Source organism: Choloepus didactylus, chromosome 9 (genome assembly GCF_015220235.1).
Source record: "Choloepus didactylus isolate mChoDid1 chromosome 9, mChoDid1.pri, whole genome shotgun sequence".
Taxonomy (NCBI): domain Eukaryota; kingdom Metazoa; phylum Chordata; class Mammalia; order Pilosa; family Megalonychidae; genus Choloepus; species Choloepus didactylus.
Genome location: NC_051315.1, coordinates 99,378,591 through 99,401,334, shown reverse-complemented (window position 1 = coordinate 99,401,334; position 22,744 = coordinate 99,378,591). Strand labels below are relative to the sequence as shown.

The following is a 22,744-nucleotide window of genomic DNA, read 5'->3' as shown; positions in this document are numbered from 1 at the left end:
GGCGGGAGTTGCTCAAGGCAACGGGGAGTGTGGTGCAAGCTAGGGGGGGGGGCAGTTTTCTCCGGCAAGCTTCCTTTAACGGTTGTATTTTGGGTGAGGAAATGGGGCCTGCATCCGGCTCCACTTTCTCAGGCCCGGGGGGCTGTGGAGGGCGCTACCGCCCGTGCCCACCACCCTCCCCAGGGGCGGATCCGGTCCCCCGGCCCAGGCCCGCCAAGTTGAAGCACGTAATCAGTATCCCGCACTGTACTATGGAGCCGAGCGGGTGTGCAAGGCCTTCTCTGCCCTTATTGATGAAGTCACCTTGCCCAACTTGAAGTGAAAAGGAGTCCAGGCTCAACAGTCTGTTGGTGTAATGACAAATCGCATTTTCAAAATCTGTGATAAAGAAATTAAGCCTCTTTCTCAAGGTTCAATATGAAGAAAAGAAGTCTATCGTTTAATTTCCCTATTCGTGTATCTTAGTTTTTCAGTTCACTTATAAAGCCTTTGGGGTCAGGTTTGGTGGAGGGAAAAGGAAAGAAGGAGAGGGTGAGTCAAATTCAGGTGTGTCAGAGCTCATTCTTACTTTGGATACCTTGGTAGTAATTTTCAAGTGTGTAATGTACAGGAAGGCATGCTGCTACCTTCTTCCAGTATCATGTAAATTACTAAATTAACGACCTAATTTTCTATCTGGATGTGCCGGCTGGAGAACAGGCTTGGAAAATCACAGAAGACCCAGGGCCATTTAATTGGTCAATTCCCCTTTAGAAAGGGATATGGCTTCAGATTTTTCTTAATCTCAGTTCCATGATCCCGATCTCTTCTGTTTTTGTTTTTATTTTTATTTTTTGTATTTTCATGGATAGGTGGATTAGTTGACTGCCTGATTACTTCCCCACCTACTTTGCTGTGACTTATTATAAAACACAGGTATCATATAATCAGAACCAGTTGGGAACATTTTCATTTTCATTAGCAGAAGCCACAATGGGAAAAGAGACTTGGGAGAAATTGTCAAAGTGTCTCTAAAATTTCAGTCTTTCCTTCAAACTTGTGTACCAGGGCTATTTTTTTTAAAACTTAGTATTGTCTTTAAGTTGACTTACTCTTTTGTCAAAGTTTTTAATAGGAAACATTATAGAATTCTTCTAAGTTACAGACCAGTATCTCTTGCTTAAATAGAAGATAACCATTAAAATAAATATGTAACTATTAAAATAAAAATTGTTCATCCCTCTATGACCTGTCTAAGCCCACAGGCCGTCAACGCAGCGACCCTACTATGATGTCAGGTGTTTCCGCCTTGTCCTGGAAGTGGCAGTGGTTCCTTCTCTCATTGCCATCAGGAGATGACTTTGCTGTCATCAGGGGCCTGCACAGGATCCTTCTGGCTGCTCAGGGCCCTAGAAACATCCCACCCACCATTCGTTCCCACCTGTCAGTCAATGATTGCTCATGAGTAGTGTATTAGATAGTGCTACTAGTCTTCTAAAACTATTACATAAATTAATGACAGCCTGATCCAGTTGAAGTGATGCTAATTAAAGTGCTTGAAAGGGTAACAAACCACAATCATTCTCCTCTAAATCTTCGTTTTAAAACTACCTACATGCTACACTCAACATAATTATCTTTAAATAGTGGTATCCTACAATAGCATAGTTTAGTTTACCTTAGTCAAAAGAAGTACCTGCTTTCCAAGGAATTCAACTTTATTTATAATTAATAAACAAGGATTTTGACAAATATGTAAACTGGTAGTATTCACATTATGACCATGTGTTTCATGTGTATTGAGAGTTTTCACAAAGAAAAAATTATCCTTATTTCTAAGAATCTTTCACCTGATTATTGCAAAGTAATAATTTTTTTAAAAAATCAATCTTCAGTGGCCCTCTCTCTCTCTAACTGAGCCATCTCGACAGGTGAACTCGCTGCCCTCCCCCCTACGTGGGACCCGACTCCCAGGGGTGTAAATCTCCCTGGCAATGCAGAGTATGACTCCCGGGGATGAATGTAGACCCGGCATCATGGGACTGAGAGTATCTTCTTGACCAAAAGGGGGATGCAAAATGAGATGAAATGGTTTCAGTGGCTGAGAGATTTCAAATGGAGTCGAGAGGTCACTCTGGTGGACATTCTTATGCACTATATAGATAACACCTCTTAGGCTTTAATGTATTGGAATAGCTAGAAGCAAATATCTGAAGCTACCAAACTCCAACCCAGCAGTCTGGACTCCTGAAGACAATTATATAATAATGTAGATTACAAGGGGTGACAGTGTGATTGTGAAGACCTTGTGGATCACACCCCCTTTATCTAGTGTATGGATGAGTGGAGGAATGGGGATAAAAACTAAAGGACAAATGGGGTTGGGATGGGGGGATGATTTGGGTGTTCTTTTTTCACTTTTATTTTTTATTCTTGTTCTGGTTCTTTCTGATGTAAGGAAAATGTTCAGAGATAGATTGTGGTGATGAACACATAACTATGTTATCATACTGTGGACAGTGGATTGTATATCATGGATGATTGTATGGCGTGTGAATGTATTTCAATAAAACTGAATTTAATAAAAAAAAAAAAAAAGAATATAGAGACCCTAAAAAAAAAAAAATCAATCTTCAAATGTATACAGAAAACAGAGTTACATAAATATGAACAAACTCAAACTCTATTTCTGTCTTTTCCTTTGGGCTTTCCTCAGGGGAGCTTTTAGATCTACCTCTTACTACATAGACAATATCTGCCTCCTATGTTCAATGCATTTAGGCTAAAAAAATTTCCATAGGGCCTGAGTGTGGGATATAGAAGAAAAACAACCTAAGTACCCCTTTTCACTCATTCTCCTCACTTTGTATACTTGGGCTGAACTGGTCTCAAGAAAGCTTACATTTCCCTTTATCCTACACTCTCATTTCTTCTTCTCTATGTCTTTCCCTTCCAGTGTTGGAGTAATTCATTCATTCATTCCTTCAGTCATTCAGTCAGTCAGTCATCATTCAACAGTGACACCTACCCACATTGTACCTGACACTATGTCAAGTCCTGGGATTACAAAAAATGACTGAATAAGACACAGTCCCTGATCCCAAGTCAAAGCAATTAATGTCATTGAAGTTGAGGGTTTGGAAGACATAGGAATACAATGGCTCTATTCCTTGGTAGGTAAAACTAAGAAGGGAGGGAGTATTGTTTTGTTTCATTTGGTGGTTGGGGTTGGGTTGCATTTGTGCAAAAAGAAACAGGGTGTGGGAATTAGTGTAGAGTTGGAGAGACTCAGTAGCAGCCTCCAGCAAGCAGTGGGGAATTCTAGCTGGCTGCTTCTCCATCCCACTCTCACTTAGCTCTAATTCACCTCTGCCTGCTAGCCTTACCTTTCTCTCTCCAGCTGCTATTTTTGTTTCCTGCCCCCTTCCCTATTTTGTACCTCTCTAATTACTTTCAGATATTTTCATTCCCATGCAAATGGAAAATGACCAGAAGAAACACAACATACCAAACTTTTTAAAAACGTGAACTCGTTTACAGTGCATCTGTAACATGGGTTACTACTCGGACTATTGATGCATGCAATAACTTGGATGAATCAGAAGGGAATTATGCTGAGTGAAAGAAACCAATCTCAAAAGGTTATGTACTGTATGATTCCATTTATACAAAATTCTTGAAATGACAAAGGTATGGGGATGGAGAACAAATTAGTGGTTGCAAAAGTTTAAAGAATAGGGAGGGAGAGTCTGTCTATAAAAGGGTAACATGGGAATCCTTATGATGGATCTGTTCTGTGTCTTAAATGTGGTAATCACACAAACTTACACATGAGGTGAAATTGCATAGAACTAAATTCACATGCAATTCAGTGCATGTTAAATTGGTGAAATCTGAATAAGCTCTGTGGATTGTGCCAATGTCAATTTCCTGGTTGTGATATTGTACAATAGTTATGCAAGATTTTACCACTGGGGGAAGCTGTGTGAGGAGGTTACAAGATCTCTCTGTATTATGTCTTACAATTGCATGCGAATGTATAGTTATCTCAAAACACACACAAAATTTCATCATGAGCTTGCCTCTCTAAAACCTCACATCCAATGATTTTGGCTGAATTAACTGCATGCTTCCTTTCTCAATATGTGTGATTAGATTATAGATACTTAGTAACCTATAAAGTAATCATGAATTTAATTTTAACTATTAGAACAGTTAGCATCTAAGTACTTTACATGTATTAACTCATTCACTCTTCACTACATTCCCATAAAGGAGCTATCTCATTCTATAGATAAGTAAACAGAAGTACAAAGAGGTCAGTGACTTCACCAAAGTCATTTGACCAACATTTGACAAAATTGGGATTTGAGCTCAGCTCCTGAATCTATATTCTAACCAGTGCTCTATACTTTCTCTCAATAAAGATTATTATAATTCATATGTTTTGCCTATTGTCTTGATCTGCACTTCATGTTACATTCAGAGAGGCTTTGAAGTTCTGTTTATTCCTAGTACTATTTTCAGGGAGAAATGTCCAGTTGGATAGGATTAAGGCTAGATTATCCCTGTTCAATATCATTCTATTAATTTTTAATTTGTTTTTTAGCCTATCACAAATTTTTAAATTCTATTTCTGCCATTCAACATATTTACTCTCCTTCTTACTTCCTCCCACCTTGTTCCTTTCAAGTTTGATAAGCATGCCCTAGGGTACAAGGTCAGCAAACTAGAGCCTATGGCTAAATCCCACCCACTGCCTGTTTTTGTTCAGGCTATGAGCTACCTGTGGTTTTTAACATGGTTTTTAACTTGTGGTTTTTAAAGTGGTTGAAAAAATCAAAAGAAGAATATTTCATACCATCTGAAATTTATATGGATTCAAATTTCAGTGTCCATAAATAGTTGTATTGGAACAGAGCCATATGTATTCATTTACACATTGTCTATGGCTGTTTTCAGTCTGCAAAAGCAGAATCAATTAATCGCAACAGAAACGGGATGGCCTGCAAAGCCTCAAATATTTACTGTCTGGCCTTTTACAGAAAAAGTTTGCCACCTCCTACTATAGCATGCCACGGCAAGGTGGGAGCAAGGGGCAGGTGTTTCCAGAAGCACATTCTCCAAGAGCAGCGTGTTTTCAACAATTTATTAGAGTTCATGGGATGGTTTTTAAGAATATGATAAAAAGACATTAGAAAAAGCAGCATGAAAGCAAAACTATGTGGAAAAGTAGTCAAAGGGCGGCAGAGTTTTAATGTGTCCATTCTCCCAACCAACCGAATGCTGAAGCAGGGCCTTTTTCCTCATCCCTCCCTCAGACTTGCTTCCCCAATTGCTAGGACTTGGCAAATCCTTGCAGGCAACAGTTATCCTCTGATAATAACCCTTAGATAAGATTTCTAGCTTAAGGAGGGTCCCATACCTCAAGTGAAAACATGTACTGAGGCTTCCTTTGGACCTGGAAAAAGCAAGTGAATTGCTAATGTATCTGAAATTCACTCTGGTTGTCATTGGCTATAATAGTCAGAATAATTGAGGAGGTGGGAGTAATTGGAGATTTAAAATAGCCTTGTCTCTGGGACTCAGATTTGTTAATTGGACTTCCCTGCTAAGAACCTCATCCAGGTGTGGTCACTTTTCAGGGGACATTCTTGTACGGATTCTTCTCTTATAATGCTGTTCATTTTAGGTTTATTTTGCTTTTCAATACAAATGTAACCCATCGTAGATTTTTAAAATATTTAATCAAATAGCAAATATGCTAATTGGGAAATAAATTTATGCCTACCACTATTTTGTTAGAATTTGGATTATCGTTCATGGTAGCATTAAATAGTGAAATGAAGAGATTCCAATAGAAAATAACATTACTTAACGTCCAGAGCTTTTATTAATTCTGTTTCCATTAGAAGAATGCTTTAATGACCAGACTTTGTTTTGGTTTGGTTTTTGCTTCATTCAGAGCTCTAAAATATTCTTTCAAACAAGACTGAAGCGTCACAGACAATCAGTAACTGGTAATTAATATAGTCCTTCTATACCTGTGCCTAGGCATAAGCAATTCTGTGGCTAACGGCTCGTAAGTCATGCAGCACATTAAAGTTAAATGTATGGCATTTTTATTCATTAACATTTTAATTAAGCCGCCCAAGACAAAATATCAAAAAAAAGTACAAAGAATCAGTCTCCCAATCAACAAGTCATCTCTGGAAGCTATTTTAACTCTTTTAGACAGTGAAATGAACTGGCAGTAATGTAACCATTTGAAGGAAAGTGATAGTAATCTAAAAGAATGAAGCTTTTAAATAGGTAATCAGAAAGAATTTGGCTTAATATTTACCTCTGGACATATTCACCATTTAAAGTAAATAAATGATCAACAGTAAAAAAAAAAAAAAAAAAAAAAAACCTCGCTCTCTCTCTTTCTCTCTCGCTATATATATATAAATTCCAAGGTAAAAGTTAGCTCTGATGTTAGATTCATTTTCTCTTTATTTTCAAGCCACTGGTCACTTTTCCAATGAACCTAGACCCACTCTTGTGCACATATATGCTTATCAAATCTTCAATCATCTCTTTCTTCTTTAGAAAAGGGGTTCTTAAGGGTTGAAAATATACACCTGAAAGTAGAGAAAAGGAAATAATCATTAGGTCATTAAATCATTTTCAGATTAATTAAATATCAATTTTTTTTTTAAAAAAAGAAAAAGCTTGCTCCTTCTACAACTCTATCAAAATTGTGTATAAATTTATTGCAACTTGTATTTTTGCAATGTTTTGTGTTCTATGCAATTTAGTTATATAATATAAATTAAGTTATAATAAAAACATTTCCTAATTAACTAAATATTTATTAACTATTTTTCTGATTAAAAATAATAATGATCATATCCTCTTAATATAGAAATACAAAGAAAAAATTTACACCACCCATAATTTTTCATATATAACCAAAATTTCATACACACAGACTTCATAACATGGTTTAAATTTAAACATTACCCTATTGTGGGATGTTTAAGACATTTCTAAATTTTCTATTATTATAAATAATATTGCAATGAATAGTCTTGTACTGCATTTTTGGCTGCATCTCTGAATGTTTCCTTAAAATAGATTTCTAGATAGGAAAATGCTGAGTAAGTTACTTAAGAAATTTCTGCAGTGAGTGAAGTAGAAAAGCAAACATTTGTTGCTTCTAATTATATTTCTGAATCATTATTTTCTATTGTGCTTAGTGTTTAAAAAATAAACATTAGAAACATTTGCCAGTTAGTTAGACACCAAATGCAAACCATGTCAAATTATAAATCCAGATTTTTATGTTCTCATTATGGAGAAAAGCAAAGACTCAATTTTTCTAGAAGATACAAACTACCAGCTGCAGGAAGGCAGGTTTTTCTGTCTCTCTCAGTGGCAGAGCGAGATTTGTTAAAGGAAGAGACCATCATTTTTGACACAAATAAGTACCTCAAAATGTCTTCGTTTGAATTGGAGCTTTTATAAACCCATAAATTAATCTTAACTCTGTTGTTCTCTACTTGGGAGTTATCACCAGCATCCTTTTCACCCCCGCCTCTGTCCCCCTCTCCCTCTTCCTCTCCCTCTCTCTATCTCTGCCCCCCACCCCACCCTCTTTGTGACTTGACACGATCCATCAGGATTCTGTGACTAAGCCTGGGAACACTCTCTTCACATCTTTCTGGATAGTTCAGCATTCAGTTATTAGCCCATGTCTTTCTGTCTTCCTAGATTAAATAATGATGATCTTCTGAGTATTTTCAAATGATAACACCCCCAGTACTCAGATTTTTTTGGAATTCTCAGTTCTGGACCCCTCTGTTCCTACACGTTATTGTTGTAAACAGCCCTGGTGTCCAGGTCATGCCCCAGTACAGTCAGCGACCCTTGGGGTAAAGGTCATCCAGATTCTTTCTGTAGTTAAGTACATGCCTTTCATGAATTTCCTTTTTATAGAATCACAGAGCATTAGAGTGGAAAACCTGAAGTGACCTTATGGGTCATCTAATTCTTTCCATACCTCTCTTTTTCAGATGAAAAAAATCGGGGACTAAATAAGTTAAATAACTTGCCCGAAACTACATAGCTATTTGATATCTTTTCTTTTCACATTTGTTGGCCCAATATTAACAAATATGGTATAATAATATACAAAATTGTCTGGGAGTTATATGTTGTCAACAAAGCATGATTCATAGCAAGATTTCACAAGTGTATTTAAAGTGATTTGAAGACATCAAAATAAGAACCCTTTTATATACTTTGTAGACCCCTTTTTTAATTCTTCCTTTTTGTCCTGATGATGTGAATTTGCTGAGAACCAAAAGGACAAGCACCTCTTCACTTTCACCCCCATCTAAACTGGGTAGCATATTAATTCCCCAAGGACAAAAGAAAACTTCAGTGGAAGATACATATAGGTACATCCAGAGCCCAGCTGAACCACTAGAGATTTAATCAAGCCTCTTAAGATGAAATCTCCATGTTCCTGTAACTATTTAACTTTTGAAGGTGGTATCTCCTTGACCCAAGACCCTCTTTGACTGTGATTATTCGGTACAAATGGAAAGTCTTGTTTCTTGACCTGAAAACAATTGTTTGTGTCAAACATTAAGATAACTTCAATAAAGTGAAAGTTTACTCCTGCTACTTGCAAAGCATCACCAGCTAAAGTTTACAGATCATCTGCACCTATAGCAACTCTGTAGCAAGTGAAAGACATGGCTTTCAAAGCTGAAGATCAATCTACTACGTTTTCCCCCAAAAGAAAATAGAAATACCATACTGAAGCATGCTCAAAAAGCTACAGGTAGCCTCAGACTATTCCAGCAGCCTTGCTGCAAGCAAGCAAATTGAAAGCAGTTTTAGAGAAAGACATTATATAAAGATATATATATTTAAGTGATAGACCAAATCTAATTAATTATTTTTATGTTCAAATGAATATAAATATTATTTTCATTCCTTCTGTAGACACTTCTTAGAGTTATTCAAAGTTAGTGAAACATATATATATATATATATATATACACATATACATGTAAAGTTGGTAGTGATTTGAGTATGACAGGTAAATAAGAATGGAAGAGAGGGCCGCAATAAACACCCTTAGCAGCACAGATGGATAAAATAACTGTTTCTTACTGATGCTGATATCTGGGTATCCTCTATTCAAGTTTATTTTAATATTGGTAACCAACATTTAAAATCACTCATTTTGTATTTCTCCTTTTGTAGCTATAGCTACTAAAAGAATGTTTCCTATAATAAAAGGAAATTGGCTTAAGTTACAGTAACACTAGAAAGAATTTAGGAAAGAAAGGAAAGAATTTAGCTAGAACTATAATTGCTAATTGCTATTTTAATTCAGAGATTACATGAATATATTAATTCTCATAATAAAATGTACAAATGCAAAGATTAGTTGTGACCCAATTTATGCTCTGGCACATAAATAGTTTTAAGAGTTACTGCTACCCAAACAGCACTTGCTGGAAGGTTTGGAAGCTCCTTGGTTGAAATGACACTGAAAAAGGAAAAAAACAATATGAATAGGGCAAAGGTAATTCTCTACTCACAGAGAATCACTCACCCTCTCTTTAAATCTATAAGAGATATTCTTTCTAGTAACCCAGGTAAGTCTGTGTTTGAATATAACACATATTTCAGTGACAATCTCTAAATGTATAGGAAGGTCCAGCTTACTAAGAATTAGTTTCTCAGCTCATTGGAAATCGATTACTTAGTTTCCATTTATGCAAAAAGCAACAGGGAGTGAATTTGCACCAGCTAATTCTCCACTTTTAATTTTACCAACTAAGAACTGCATCTTTCAAGTATCCCCTCCTTTACAAGAAAGTGATGTTTGTTTTGTTTAATTTTATTTTCAATTTAAAAATGGCAAGAACTTGTGTGTTGCAAATGTTCACCAGACTAGTATTCAAAATTTCCCAATCGCACAGCAAATGAATTTCAGGTTATAGCTACCAATCTAGAGAGTGTTAATTGTTATGTCTTTATATTGTATTTTAGGAGTCACGCTTTTTCTTACTTGTCTTTCAGGTTCTCCTGGCTGCTATTCACCTGAAGTGTGAGGATGAGGAAAATATGTTAATTTAAAAAGCTACCGTGGAATGTGAAAATAAGTGCTATCTATCTTTCTATCACTGCGTGCTCTTGGGGATCATTTCTTGAGAAATGAGAGGTATATTTGTAGCAACAGATTTCCCTAATGCCCTTTCCCTCTTTTTCAAATTCCAGCACATTTATACTTGATTGGACCTTTCAAAAGACATGGGACCTGGGGTTACCACCTTGTTGACTCCCCGTGTGCTGTGAATGTGCTGCTGGGATTTTCTCTTCCTGTCTAGCCAGCTGCCTCCTTCCTAAGCCATGGTTTCTGGAGAGGACACAGTCCACATAGATGTCCCAGAAGAGTTGGGCCAGATCCCAAAACAATGCCCCATGCTTCACGTTATCAGATGACTTCAGGTAGATCATAAAATCCCAGAAGCCTGAAACAGTATTGGAAATGCGAGGCTTCCACATTTCCAGGAGGAGAACTGAGGAGGATTCCCAGCACTGAGGATCAGCTTGGTTGAGAGCCAGCAGGTCTGTCTGGCTGTGACAGAAGAAAGGAGACACACAGCACATTCCTACAATGAGCAGGGAACAGGTGAGGCTCTGTGGGCGACGCATCCTTCCTCTGCTCCCAGGATCAGCCATGGCCCTGAAATTGCACAGGATGGAAATACCTTATATGAGTCCCTGCTTTTGTTCCACTTAGCACAGAAAATGATTATGCCTGTAAGAACCTTGATGTCAGCAAAGGAAACCCACCAGTCTCTAAAGTGGGGAAAGTCTTTTCCCATCTTCCATATCATAAGCACCATCTTATTTAAAATGACTCATTGCCAAGCTAGGTGATATAAAACCAAGATATTTAGGCTAAGAAAGTACTATTCCTAAAAAGCGCTCCTTTATTAGATGAATAGGTGAACCTATTTTTCCCTGATGCAGCATAGTATAGATTCAAAGGTGTGCTAAATGAAAATTAAAAGTCTTACTGTAAGGCTTTAGTTACTCTATAACATCTTAATTAAGCCTAGCTATCCTGATCCAGAACACTCATATGATTAAGGATTTGAATATGCTTTACCCTTGGATCTTTTCCTGTTGAGGGTGACTTTTAATTTTTAAAAAGTATCAGAGTTGTAAAATACTGTAATAAAAGAGAAACACAAGAGAGTGTGCTAAAGTATGGGGGGATATATATGGGAACTGAGGGACATGCATTCAACCCATTAGGACAGAATCAATAGACAAAGATGTTCTTCAATTCTGATATAACTTTCATAAAGATGATGGCTTCCCATTTCTCTCTTCTTACTATGAATCCCACAGAATTTAAAGAAAATTATTTGCTACTCCTTCAATTCTTCCAGCTCTCAATGTCTGTTGCCATGAAATCAGGACATCGACATAGCACTTTGATGAGTATTATGCTACCACTTCAGACAAGTGCAATCAGAAATGATGCCCTAAAAATAATAATAACCCAAATTTTCTCTTTTTTTTTCCCCTCAGGAAAAGCTTATCTGACTCCTCAGAGATTATGCAAAATGTGTATCACATTTAATCAACTCTTACAGAAAGGAAAAAAAACAGAGGAGGGACATACACAACTCACTTCCAGTTTTGTCTTATATTTCCAAACCTTTTAGAAGTCACTAATATTAGCATCACCAAGGCAGGCAAGGCCAGCCTTGCCCAGCTCATGGGAATACTCACTGGGGGTACTTCTACATGGGAACATTTAGTGATAACACCATAAGAGGGAATCTTTCTGTTCTTCACAGCAGCAGGACGTATTGAGATACCATTAAATAGAAATTTCAGAAACTTGATGTCTTTGAACATACGGGTCCCTATATTGAAGGAATATGTTTCAGATACAAGGTTATTTAAACATTTTCCCTCTACCTCTCAGATCATCCACTACATGAGATCTACCTGAACAAAGTTATATTCAATGTGAGCTTTTCTGAACTAAAATGTTCAAAGTGAGGTTATTTTCCCTTAGGGGGGTAACTCCAAGCTGTCCAGTGCAAAGCTTATCAGAAGAGCGGAGGGGGCGAGGGGGCGCTGTCCAGGATGCTGAAGTTGGCGTCGCCTGCGACTCCTGCGGTGCCTGCCTGCCCGCGCCACAGCGCTCATACTGGCTTCCTCAGGTTCCCTCCTCTTAGGAGAGTCTTCCCCGAGGCTTAGGATAGGCGTTTCTCCAAGTTCCCCAGCCGCAGGGTCCTCCGTGCACCTCGCTGAGTCCCGCGCCCGGCTCGGTGCGCTGGCCCGCACCTGGTCCCGCCGGGGACCCGCTCTGTCCCTTGCGCCCCCCTCACTCCGTTACTCCGCGGCCTCAGAAAGGGCGCGCCGCACTCCCCTCACTTACCTGCCGAGCCCTCGGGGCTGCCTCGGGTGCGTGAGGAAGGAGTGCTCAGGCTGCTCCCCCAGCGGGTGACGGTCCCCACCCCCGCGTCCGGCAGGCTGCGGTGACTCCTCTCCAGCAGTGGGAGTGTTCGGCGCCTCTTCGAGTTTGCGTCAAAGCGCCGAGAAGCTGCCGCCACCCCTCGCCCCCCGAGTCCGTCTGCCACAGCCCTCTTCCCGGCTCCCGCCCCTGAAGATTCCCGCCGAGGCCGGGAGCGGACGTGGCCCCGCGCCCCCTCCTGCCCCCGGCCGCCACGCACCCTCCGGCCCGCGGGATTGCGCCTTGCTGCGGTTGGCGTCCGGGTCCCCCCTTTGGAAGGCGCGACGCTGCCGGCGGGAACTGGAAAGTTGGGACCCAGCCCCGCGCCCGTCTGCAAGCGAGTTTGGGCACCCAGTTCCCCGCACTCCAGGCTGCGTCGTCTGAGAATAAAGAGATATGAGGGGAGACCCGGGACTCTTGAGGCTCCAAGAAAATAAGGTGCCTCCGCGAGCTGTTCTGGGTGTGAACTTCTCCCCCCGGCCTGTGACCCTGGGCTGGGGAGAATAAAACACCGCTGAGGCGGGGATATGGGGGGGAATGTGGCGCTGCTGGAAGCACTCCTTGATCGGGGCCCGCAAACCCCGTTATCCGCAGGCCCTGTGGCTGGGGCCACCTCAGGAGCGCAGGCTTTCCTCAGCCTGCCGCTCCAGATTGCTCAGTGGGGTCTTGGCTTTCCAGGGGCAGCGTCCGGGATTCCGTTTGATTCTGCCTCCTGGCTGGTCCCAGGTCAGTGTCGTGTCGCCTTTTCCAGGGCTCTGCCGAGCATTAGCCCCCAGGGTGATGGAAACACCCCCAGCCCGGGGGCTTGAGGCAGAAGGCTCCCCTTTGCAAATGTTTCCTGGTTTTGCTCCTCACCTCAAAACCACCCTAAGCGTCCTGAAAACCATTTGTAGTCTCCACTATCTGAAGGCTTTTGTGCCAGCATAAAATAGCAGCCATGGTTCCCTTCCAAAGGGGCACAGGTAGGAGCCCAGGCTTATAACTAGGTTTGCCCAAGCCACAGAGAACACGTCCCGTCCCCGAGTGAGAGGAAGAAGCAGCTCTGAAGATGAGTCCTGAGAGATTCCGGGCTTTTCCTCTCACTGTGAAGCTCTATAGAGTGAATTTCAGTTTCTCCATCTGTGAACTGGGCACACTATTGCCTACTTCTAATTATCCTCTAGGGGTGTGGAAAAGGATGATAGATGACCTGGCCTGACTTCCTGCCTGACACATCCCTGGTCTTTAAGGAGCTCACAGCCTTTGGAAAAGGTCCTCAGAGAAACAGGTCGTTTTAACATTTTATCCTGTGTGGGTACAAGATAGAGATCGACAAGGAAGAACCCTGAGGCAGATGAAAGGGGCCAGAGGGGTGAAAAAAGGTGTCTTGATTTCTTGAAGAAGGGAAAGGAGTTAGGCAGTTATCCTGGGGTCAAAGGAGAGGGAAAGGCCTCCTTGCAGAGCAGACAGCATGAGCAAAGTGTGGAGGGAGCACAACCACAGTTCTGTGCTTCTGCAGACAAAGGGAAGGGAAGGGAGTGTGGAGAGAGAAGGCAGAACAGAGGTAGAGACACGGGGATTTAATTCTGGCTTTGGATATATTGATAGTTATGTTACCCTTGAAAATATCAATATATAAATATACAGTGCTTACTTAATTAATTCTATTTTATTTTGCTTATTTTGTTCATAGCGTCAGGCACTATTCTAGAGGCTGTGTATACAAAAGGAACAAAAAGTCCCTCCACTCATGGAGCTTACATTCTAGTTGTTGCGAGGGGAGGTTGGAAAAAGATAATTTAGTTGATTGATTGATAGATAGATGATAGTTTGTGTGTATACATATGTTAATATATACATATATGTATTTGTACATACATATGTGTGTGTATATATATACATGAAATGTATAGTTCTTCATTTCATGAAGTAGTGAGTTGAGTAATGAGTTTACAGGTATGTATGGGAAAAAAACCACATAGCTAGCTAATTAAATAAATGAATAGGGCCAAGCATGAATCATTGATGAATGTCTATCATTCTGAAGCCCAAGGGGAAAAATATGTGCAATATACAAGGTATGATATGAAAAAACAAAGGATCATCAAAAAAAGTAAAGCAAGATTAGAAAGGGATGGTGGAAAGACCTATTTTATACAGGACAGTAAGAGAAGCCCTTCCAAGTGAGGAGATATAGAAGTAGAGACCTAACAAAATGAAACAGTAAGTTATGAATATATAGGTGAAAGAGTGCTCCAGGTGTGGGGGGGTTGGTGCATGGAGCAAGTGCAAAGGCCTTGGAAGAAGTATGGTGTGAAAACAGGGTATTGGGGGTATAGTTGTAGGAGATGAGGTCAGAATGCAGTCAGAAATTCATTCTGGCTACTCTGTTGAGAACAGAATGGAGGGGAGAAGGGCAGAGGCAGGGAGTCCAGTTAGGAGGCTGTTGCAATAGTCCACATGAGATATAATGGTGGCTTAGACAAGGGTGGTAGCAGTGGAGATGGTGAAAGTGATTGGATTCTGAATATATTTTGATGGTAGAAAGGACAGGACTTATTTGTGGAGGGGATATGTGATGTGAGGAAAAAAAAAGCCATTGAAGATGTCTTCAAGTTTTGGGGGCTAAGCAACAGGAAGTTTGGAATTACCATCAGCTGAGAGAAATAGTTTGGGAAAGGGAAATCAAGAATTCAGTTCAAACATGTTGGTTGAAACATTTATTTAACATCCAGGTGGAGACACTGAATAGGTTGGGGAAAGGTCAGACAGTAAATAAACATTTGGGATACAGCACTCAGGAAAGGAATTCTAGATTTGGGATTTCATTAACAGCATGTAGATGATAGTTAAAACCATCAGAGGAATGTATGTAAAGTGGGTACAATAGTAGCCTGAGCATAAAACCTGGAAAATGCCAACATTCAGTGGTTAAGAAACACAGAGAGAAGAGGAAGCAGGAGAGTGTGGTGCCATGGAAACCAATGAAATAGATATTTTTACGAAGGGGGAAGAAACCAACCACATCACAGAAATTCAGTAAAGAGGGTTGATAAAATGAACATAAAGAATTTTCTATTGGATTAAAAAATATAGGAGGTCCTTGAGGAACTTATTCAGAGCTGTTTCAATGGAGGATTGGATGAGAAGTTGTGGGCTGAGGCCTCACGGAAAGGTGAGGAAATGAAGACAGCACCTGTGGAGTACTCTCTAGGAAGTTTACATAAGAAGAGGGGAAAGATTGGGAAGGTGTTTGGAGTGGGGTCTTGGCCATGCTTACAGGCTGAAGGCGAGAAACCAATAGAGAGGGAGGGTTTGAAGATCAGGAGAGAAGGACAGCTAATGATTGCAAAGGAAACAAGGAGCAATAGGGTTAAGAGAATAAGGCAGTGCCAGACTTGAACAGAAGGCTGGAAAGCTTGCCCTGTGAAACAGAGGGAGTAAGGGGGTCTATGGACATGGCTATGTCTGTAGGCAGTGTGTTGAGGAGGGAAGCAGGAGTTGAGAGAGACTGTCACTGAGGGTCTCAATTTTCTTAATTCACAAAAGGTGAATGAGGGGAGATGGTAGGTAGGAAGCTTAAGGAGAGAAGAAAAGCTCTAGAATAGTCATTGAAGGGGAAAAGAAAGAGGACAGAGAGAATTAAAGGACTTAAGAACAGGACTAAAAGCCTAGCTGAAGTTTGAGACCATGAATTTGTAAAAACCGGTTTGCATAATAGTATGTTTTTTATGAGGCAGAATTGCATAATGGATCCAAACTGCTTGGGTTTGAACCATGTCTCCCTCACTTGTCATATTACATTAATTCTCACATGCACTTGTTTTTCACATTTAATACCACTGAAATCAGAATGCATCTTTCAACTGATGGCATCTTGCAATTAGAATTGCAGCATTTTCTTTTTCTTTTTAAAAATAATGGGATGTCAACAATTGATGGTGTCTTCAATTTGATGTAATGCTCTGGGCAAGTTACTAGAACCCATGAAGCAGTTTTCTTGCCTGTAAAATCGGCATGAATCTCCCTCATGGCTAGTGAAGTTTAAATGAAATCATACATGGAAAACACTTAGAATGTGTTGTCCATGTAGCAAGTACTTAATAAATGCTAGTTATTATTACTGATTTTTTATGCAGTGTTCATCTGACTAAGTGTCAGAAAAAAGAATGGTCATTATTACATTGATTCAGTGTGAAAACTTTGTTGGACAGATGCTGAGGAAGAATGTAAGGGACTCAAGGGTGTAAGCAGGCTAGAAAAAGAGGAGCCTGGAGTAGCAAGATGAAAGGGAGGAAACTGGAGGTCTCAGTGAAGGGATAAATCCAGATATAAACAGAATAAGGAGCAAGGGTGCTGAAAGGCAAGGAGGCTCCAATCAGGAAGAGCGATATTTACATTTCAGACTTTAGAGATGAAGTAGCTCTGAATCCTGAGCATGACCACTGAAATGAGTGGCTGAAATGGAGTGAAGGGGAAGGTCACTGTAGTTGAGCTCCACATTTCCTGTAAGTCTAAAGTTAATGAACTGAAATGGTTTCCTCTGTTTTATAGAAGCAGATGGTGTGTGACATTGCTATCTCAACCAGACAGCCTAGAACAGACCTTGCTAATAGAAGTGAAAGTTTGAAAACATTTTTTTTTATTTTTAAAGAACCTAGCCGTTCAGCTCTTATGCTCCCCAGCCCTCCTTTTCAATATAATTACTTGGGACTGGAACTTTTGACCCTCAGTAAACCTTTCTACTGCCACCCTGGAAAATAATGCTCTGGTTTAACATTTCTTATAAATGAAATTTGCCAACTTGCACTTGAAAATTAAGTAGTCATCTTATTGAATTTTTTCATTTAGAAGACAATTCTAGCCACTACGTACTCTGCTGTAACATACATTTAATATTTCTTGGCTATTGGGAAATTTAGAGAGATTCTTGCAAAGGAGAATATATATCTTTTATCCTGAACCTTACTATGAGCTTCTTAATTCCAAGAGGAAGATAGCATACTGATTCCCACATTTCAATAAAAAGAAAACCACCACCAAACCATGTGAATGAATGAAATACTTTATACTCTCATGAACATTATAAGGGTGGTTACTTGATATCTTATCTTGTGCTTAGCTTTGTTTCTTATCCTCCATTTCCACCAATGATACTCTATCAATGACTAACATTTATTCAGCATTTACATTTTACACAATATTATTTCCATATACATGTTTAACTTCGTTTCCTAGGGCTCCTGTGACAGAGGGCTGCAAACCAGATGGCTTAAAACCACACAAATTTATTGGCTCACAGTTCTGGAGGCTAGAAGTCTGAAATTTACGGAAAATTCTTCCCTTCCTCTTCCTAGCTTCTAACCATTTGCCAGAAATCATCTGCCTCAGTCATCACGTGGGGTTCACCCCTCTGTATGTCCATGTCTGCTCTCCCCTTCCTATAAGGACACTGGTTATATTGGAATAAGGGCCCATTGTACTCCTTGGGACCTCATTTTAACTTGCTGAATTCCATCTGTAAACACCCTATTTCCAATACAGTCACATTCTGAGGTACTGGGGATGAGATGTCTTCTTGGGGTACACAATTCAACTCATAACAATGGTCTCATGTGATTCTAAGGAAAACACAAAATTTTATCCTCCTCTTCCCCACCCCACCCCCACCTTAGCCATTAAATTAAGAAACTATCCTTGGGACACTTAACTGGTAAGAGTTAGAGCAGGGTTCTGTTTCCAAAACTTAGATTTCTTTATTATATCATTTTTCTGTCCTAAATAGTGTGCACATACAAACACATGCATCATCTATCACACTCTATTCTCTTCACCGTATAGTCTACTTATTCTCCCACTTCTCCCCAATACCAACTGGAAGGGAGCACATGATGTGTTCACCTTACAAGGAAAATAATTTTTTAACAAGTTACATCTGGACTCAGTTCATCACATCATCACTCTGACTTGTTAAAAAGTTATTCAGGAAACCAATGGGTCATTTTAAATTACATGATGCTAAATAACTGGTTCAATGTGTTTGTCATTCAAAGAGTTGTTTCAGTTTTAAGCAGTTGCATTCTAGGGCTAAAGAATGACAAGTTGAGAAGTAAATTGCAATTAGCTGAATGTGCACCATGGGAGGGAAGATTTTCTGATTTTTTTCACTTGAAGCAATTCTCAAAGACATTAAAAAGGACTTGCGATTAATTTTAATGAAATTCAAGAGCAGTTATTTAGATAGCTTGCATCTTCAGCAGTGCATTAATTTGCAAATGATGGGGACAGCCTTTAAGAATAGGATACTTCTTTAACATTTTGGATCAGATAGTAAAAGTAATTATTTTCTCTCATTCTTTTATGCCTTTCTATCATTTGAAGATGGTAATAAACAAGGGCAATTTCCTGTAATACACATTGGGGTAAGTGGATGAGTCACTCTTTATGTGCCATCAAATTCATAAGGTACAAGTTGCCCTGAAGTAGTCAGATGATATTGGACACTGATTCCAAAATGTGCAGAAAAGGAAAGTTACTTGGGTACACAGGATTAGTTCATTCATATTTTCCCTGATTGTCCAAGTGAAGACACTGTAGTTGTAGTAATAGGTAAAGTGGTAGTCTCTTTCCAGGATGCTTCTCAAGATAACATCCATTCTTTCCAGTAGGCTGCAAAGTCTGTAGGGACTCCTATGGCTTTGTCAAGAGTTGAGTTATCTATAATTACAGGACTTCCATAATTGTCTTCCCTTTTGGCCTACTCATTTCCAAAGGAGACTACAATATGTTTTTTTTTTTAATTTAGTCTAAAAATCAAGGCAACAATGATAAAGGTATAAGGTTTAAGTGATAGTACATTTCTTTTTCCTAAGGGTTAGATTATGATGGAGTAGCAAGCCATAGATATGAATTCTCCATTTCAATACATATGTGAGTAGTGTAGGGAGCTACAGCCCAGAAATCCAGGGATCAAGTGAAAATCATGGATTTTGGCCAAAAACAAATCTGTGAAAGGACAAAGGAGGGCATAGACCTATTTGTTAAATGCATAAATCTTACAGCATGAACAGAGATTCTGGGGCGAGAAACTTTCTTTTATCCATGTGTATCTAAGGGATCTAGCTCTGCTATGCTCTAGGTTCCCTTAAATTTTGTTCTTACCGTCATTATGCACTTAACATATTCTACCTTTTATACATGCTTATCTGTCTCTCCTCACCTTCCACTCCCACCCCAACCAAAATGTGTGTTCCTTCGGAATGGAAATCATGTCTTGCTTCTCTCAAACCCAAAACACATGAAGTAATTTCTTAATAAATGTTTGTTGAATTTATTTCTGAGAATAGTCCGGAGTAGTGAGTGTCATTAATCAAGTTTGCATTGATGGAATTTTTTTCAAATGTCTGGACAAATATTTCAAACAGTAAAAATAAGTTAATCGGCGGGGCAAGATGGCAGACTGGTGAGCTGTAAGTTTTAGTTACTCCTCCAGGAAAGTAGGTAAAAAGCCAGGAACTGCGTGGACTGGACACCACAGAGCAATCTGTCTTTGGGCATACTTCATACAACACTCATGAAAACGTGGAACTGCTGAGATCAGCGAAATCTGTAAGTTTTTGCGGCCAGGGGACCCACGCCCCTCCCTGCCAGGCTCAGTCCTGGGGGAGGAGGGGCTGTCAGCTCCGGGAAGGAGAAGGGAGAACTGCAGTGGCAGCCCTTATCGGAAACTCATTCTACTGATTCAAACTCCAACCATAGATAGACTGAGACCAGACACCAGAGACTCTGAGAGCAGCCAGCCCAGCAGAGAGGAGACAGGCATAGAAAAAAAACAACAAGAAAAACTCCAAAATAAAAGCAGAGGATTTTTGGAGTTCTGGTGAACACAGAAAGGGAAAGGGCGGAGCTCAGGCCTTGAGGCACATATGCAAATCCCGAAGCAAAGCTGATCTCTCTGCCCTGTGCAGCTTTCCTTAATGGCCCTGGTTGCTTTGTCTATTAGCATTTCAATAACCCATTAGATCTCTGAGGAGGGCCGTTTTTTGTTTTTCTGTTTTTTTTTTGTTTTTTTTTTAAATCCTTTTTGCTTTTTCTAAAACAATTACTCTAAGAAGCTCAATACAGAAAGCTTCAAAGAATTGCAATTTGGGCACATCAAGTCAAGAGCAGAACTAAGAGAGCTCTGAGACAAAAGGTAATAATCCAGTGGCTGAGAAAATTCACTAAACAACACAACTTCCCAAGAAAAGGGGGGTGTACGCTCACAGCCACCATCCTGGTGGACAGGAAACACTCCTGCCCATCGCCAGCCCCATAGCCCAGAGCTGCCCCAGACAACCCAGTGTGACGGAAGTGCTTCAAATAACAGGCACACACCACAAAACTGGGCGTGGACATTAGCCTTCCCTGCAACCTCAGCTGAATGTCCCAGAGCTGGGAAGGTGGAGCAGTGTGAATTAACAAAGCCCCATTCAGCCATCATTTGAGCAGACTGGGAGCCTCCCTACACAGCCCAGCAGCCCAGAACTGCCCTGGGGGGACGGCACTCACCTGTGACATAGCACAGTCATCCCTCAACAGAGGACCCGGGGTGCACAGCCTGGAAGAGGGGCCCACTTGCAAGTCTCAGGAGCCATACGCCAATACCAAAGACTTGTGGGTCAGTGGCAGAGACAAACTGTGGCAGGACTGAACTGAAGGATTAGACTATTGCAGCAGCTTTAAAACTCTAGGATCATCAGGGAGATTTGATTGTTAGGGCCACCCCCCCTCCCCGACTGCCCAGAAACACGCCCCACATACAGGGCAGGCAACACCAACTACACACGCAAGCTTGGTACACCAATTGGGCCCCACAAGACTCACTCCCCCACTCACCAAAAAGGCTAAGCAGGGGAGATCTGGCTTGTGGAGAACAGGTGGCTCGTGGACGCCACCTGCTGGTTAGTTAGAGAAAGTGTACTCCACGAAGCTGTACATCTGATAAATTAGAGATAAGGACTTCAATAGGTCTACAAACCCGAAAAGAACCCTATCAAGTTCAGCAAATGCCACGAGGCCAAAAACAACAGAAAATTATAAAGCATATGAAAAAACCAGACGATATGGATAACCCAAGCCCAAGCACCCAAATCAAAAGACCAGAAGAGACACAGCACCTAGAGCAGCTACTCAAAGAACTAAAGATGAACAATGAGACCATAGTACGGGATATGAAGGAAATCAAGAAGACCCTAGAAGAGCATAAAGAAGACATTGCAAGACTAAATAAAAAATGGATGATCTTATGGAAATTAAAGAAACTGCTGACCAAATTAAAAAGATTCTGGACACTCATAGTACAAGACTAGAGGAAGTTGAACAACGAATCAGTGACCTGGAAGATGACAGAATGGAAAATAAAAGCATAAAAGAAAGAATGGGGGAAAAAAATTGAAAAACTCGAAATGGACCTCAGGGATATGATAGATAATATGAAACGTCCGAATATAAGACTCATTGGTGTCCCAGAAGGGGAAGAAAAGGGTAAAGGTCTAGGAAGAGTATTCAAAGAAATTGTTGGGGAAAACTTCCCAAATCTTCTAAACAACATAAATACACAAATCATAAATGCTCAGCGAACTCCAAATAGAATAAATCCAAAAAAACCCACTCCGAGACATATACTGATCACACTGTCAAACACAGAAGAGAAGGAGCAAGTTCTGAAAGCAGCAAGAGAAAAGCAATTCACCACATACAAAGGAAACAGCATAAGACTAAGTAGTGACTACTCAGCAGCCACCATGGAGGCAAGAAAGCAGTGGCACGATATATTTAAAATTCTGAGTGAGAGGAATTTCCAGCCAAGAATACTTTATCCAGCAAAGCTCTCCTTCAAATTTGAGGGAGAGCTTAAATTTTTCACAGACAAAGAAATGCTGAGAGAATTTGCTAACAAGAGACCTGCCCTACTGGAGATACTAAAGGGAGCCCTACAGACAGAGAAACAAAGAAAGGACAGAGAGACTTGGAGAAAGGTTCAGTACTAAAGAGATTCGGTATGGGTACAATAAAGGATATTAATAGAGAGAGGGAAAAATATGGCAAACATAATCCAAAGGATAAGATGGCCGATTCAAGAAATGCCTTCACGGTTTTAACGTTGAATGTAAATGGATTAAACTCCCCAATTAAAAGATATAGATTCGCAGAATGGATCAAAAAAAATGAACCATCAATATGTTGCATACAAGAGAC

At 40.2% G+C, this 22,744-nt stretch overlaps 2 protein-coding genes across 2 annotated transcripts in view; one reads left to right on the top strand and one right to left on the bottom strand.

Annotated features, from left to right (window-relative positions):
* The window catches only part of DYTN (dystrotelin), a 62,856-nt gene extending 62,534 nt beyond the window's left edge, over positions 1–322 (top strand). The window contains 1 exon segment of the mRNA XM_037850099.1: positions 258–322. Coding sequence (XP_037706027.1) covers positions 258–322 — 65 coding nt within the window.
* Positions 323–6,462: 6,140 nt separating this feature from the next.
* Positions 6,463–10,728, bottom strand: FAM237A (family with sequence similarity 237 member A). Its single transcript, XM_037850100.1, has 2 exons — positions 10,317–10,728; positions 6,463–6,602 (listed from the first exon to the last, which is right to left on the bottom strand). Exons 1-2 carry the CDS (start codon positions 10,726–10,728, stop codon positions 6,463–6,465), a joined length of 552 nt encoding a protein of 183 aa, XP_037706028.1.
* Positions 10,729–22,744: the final 12,016 nt, after the last annotated feature.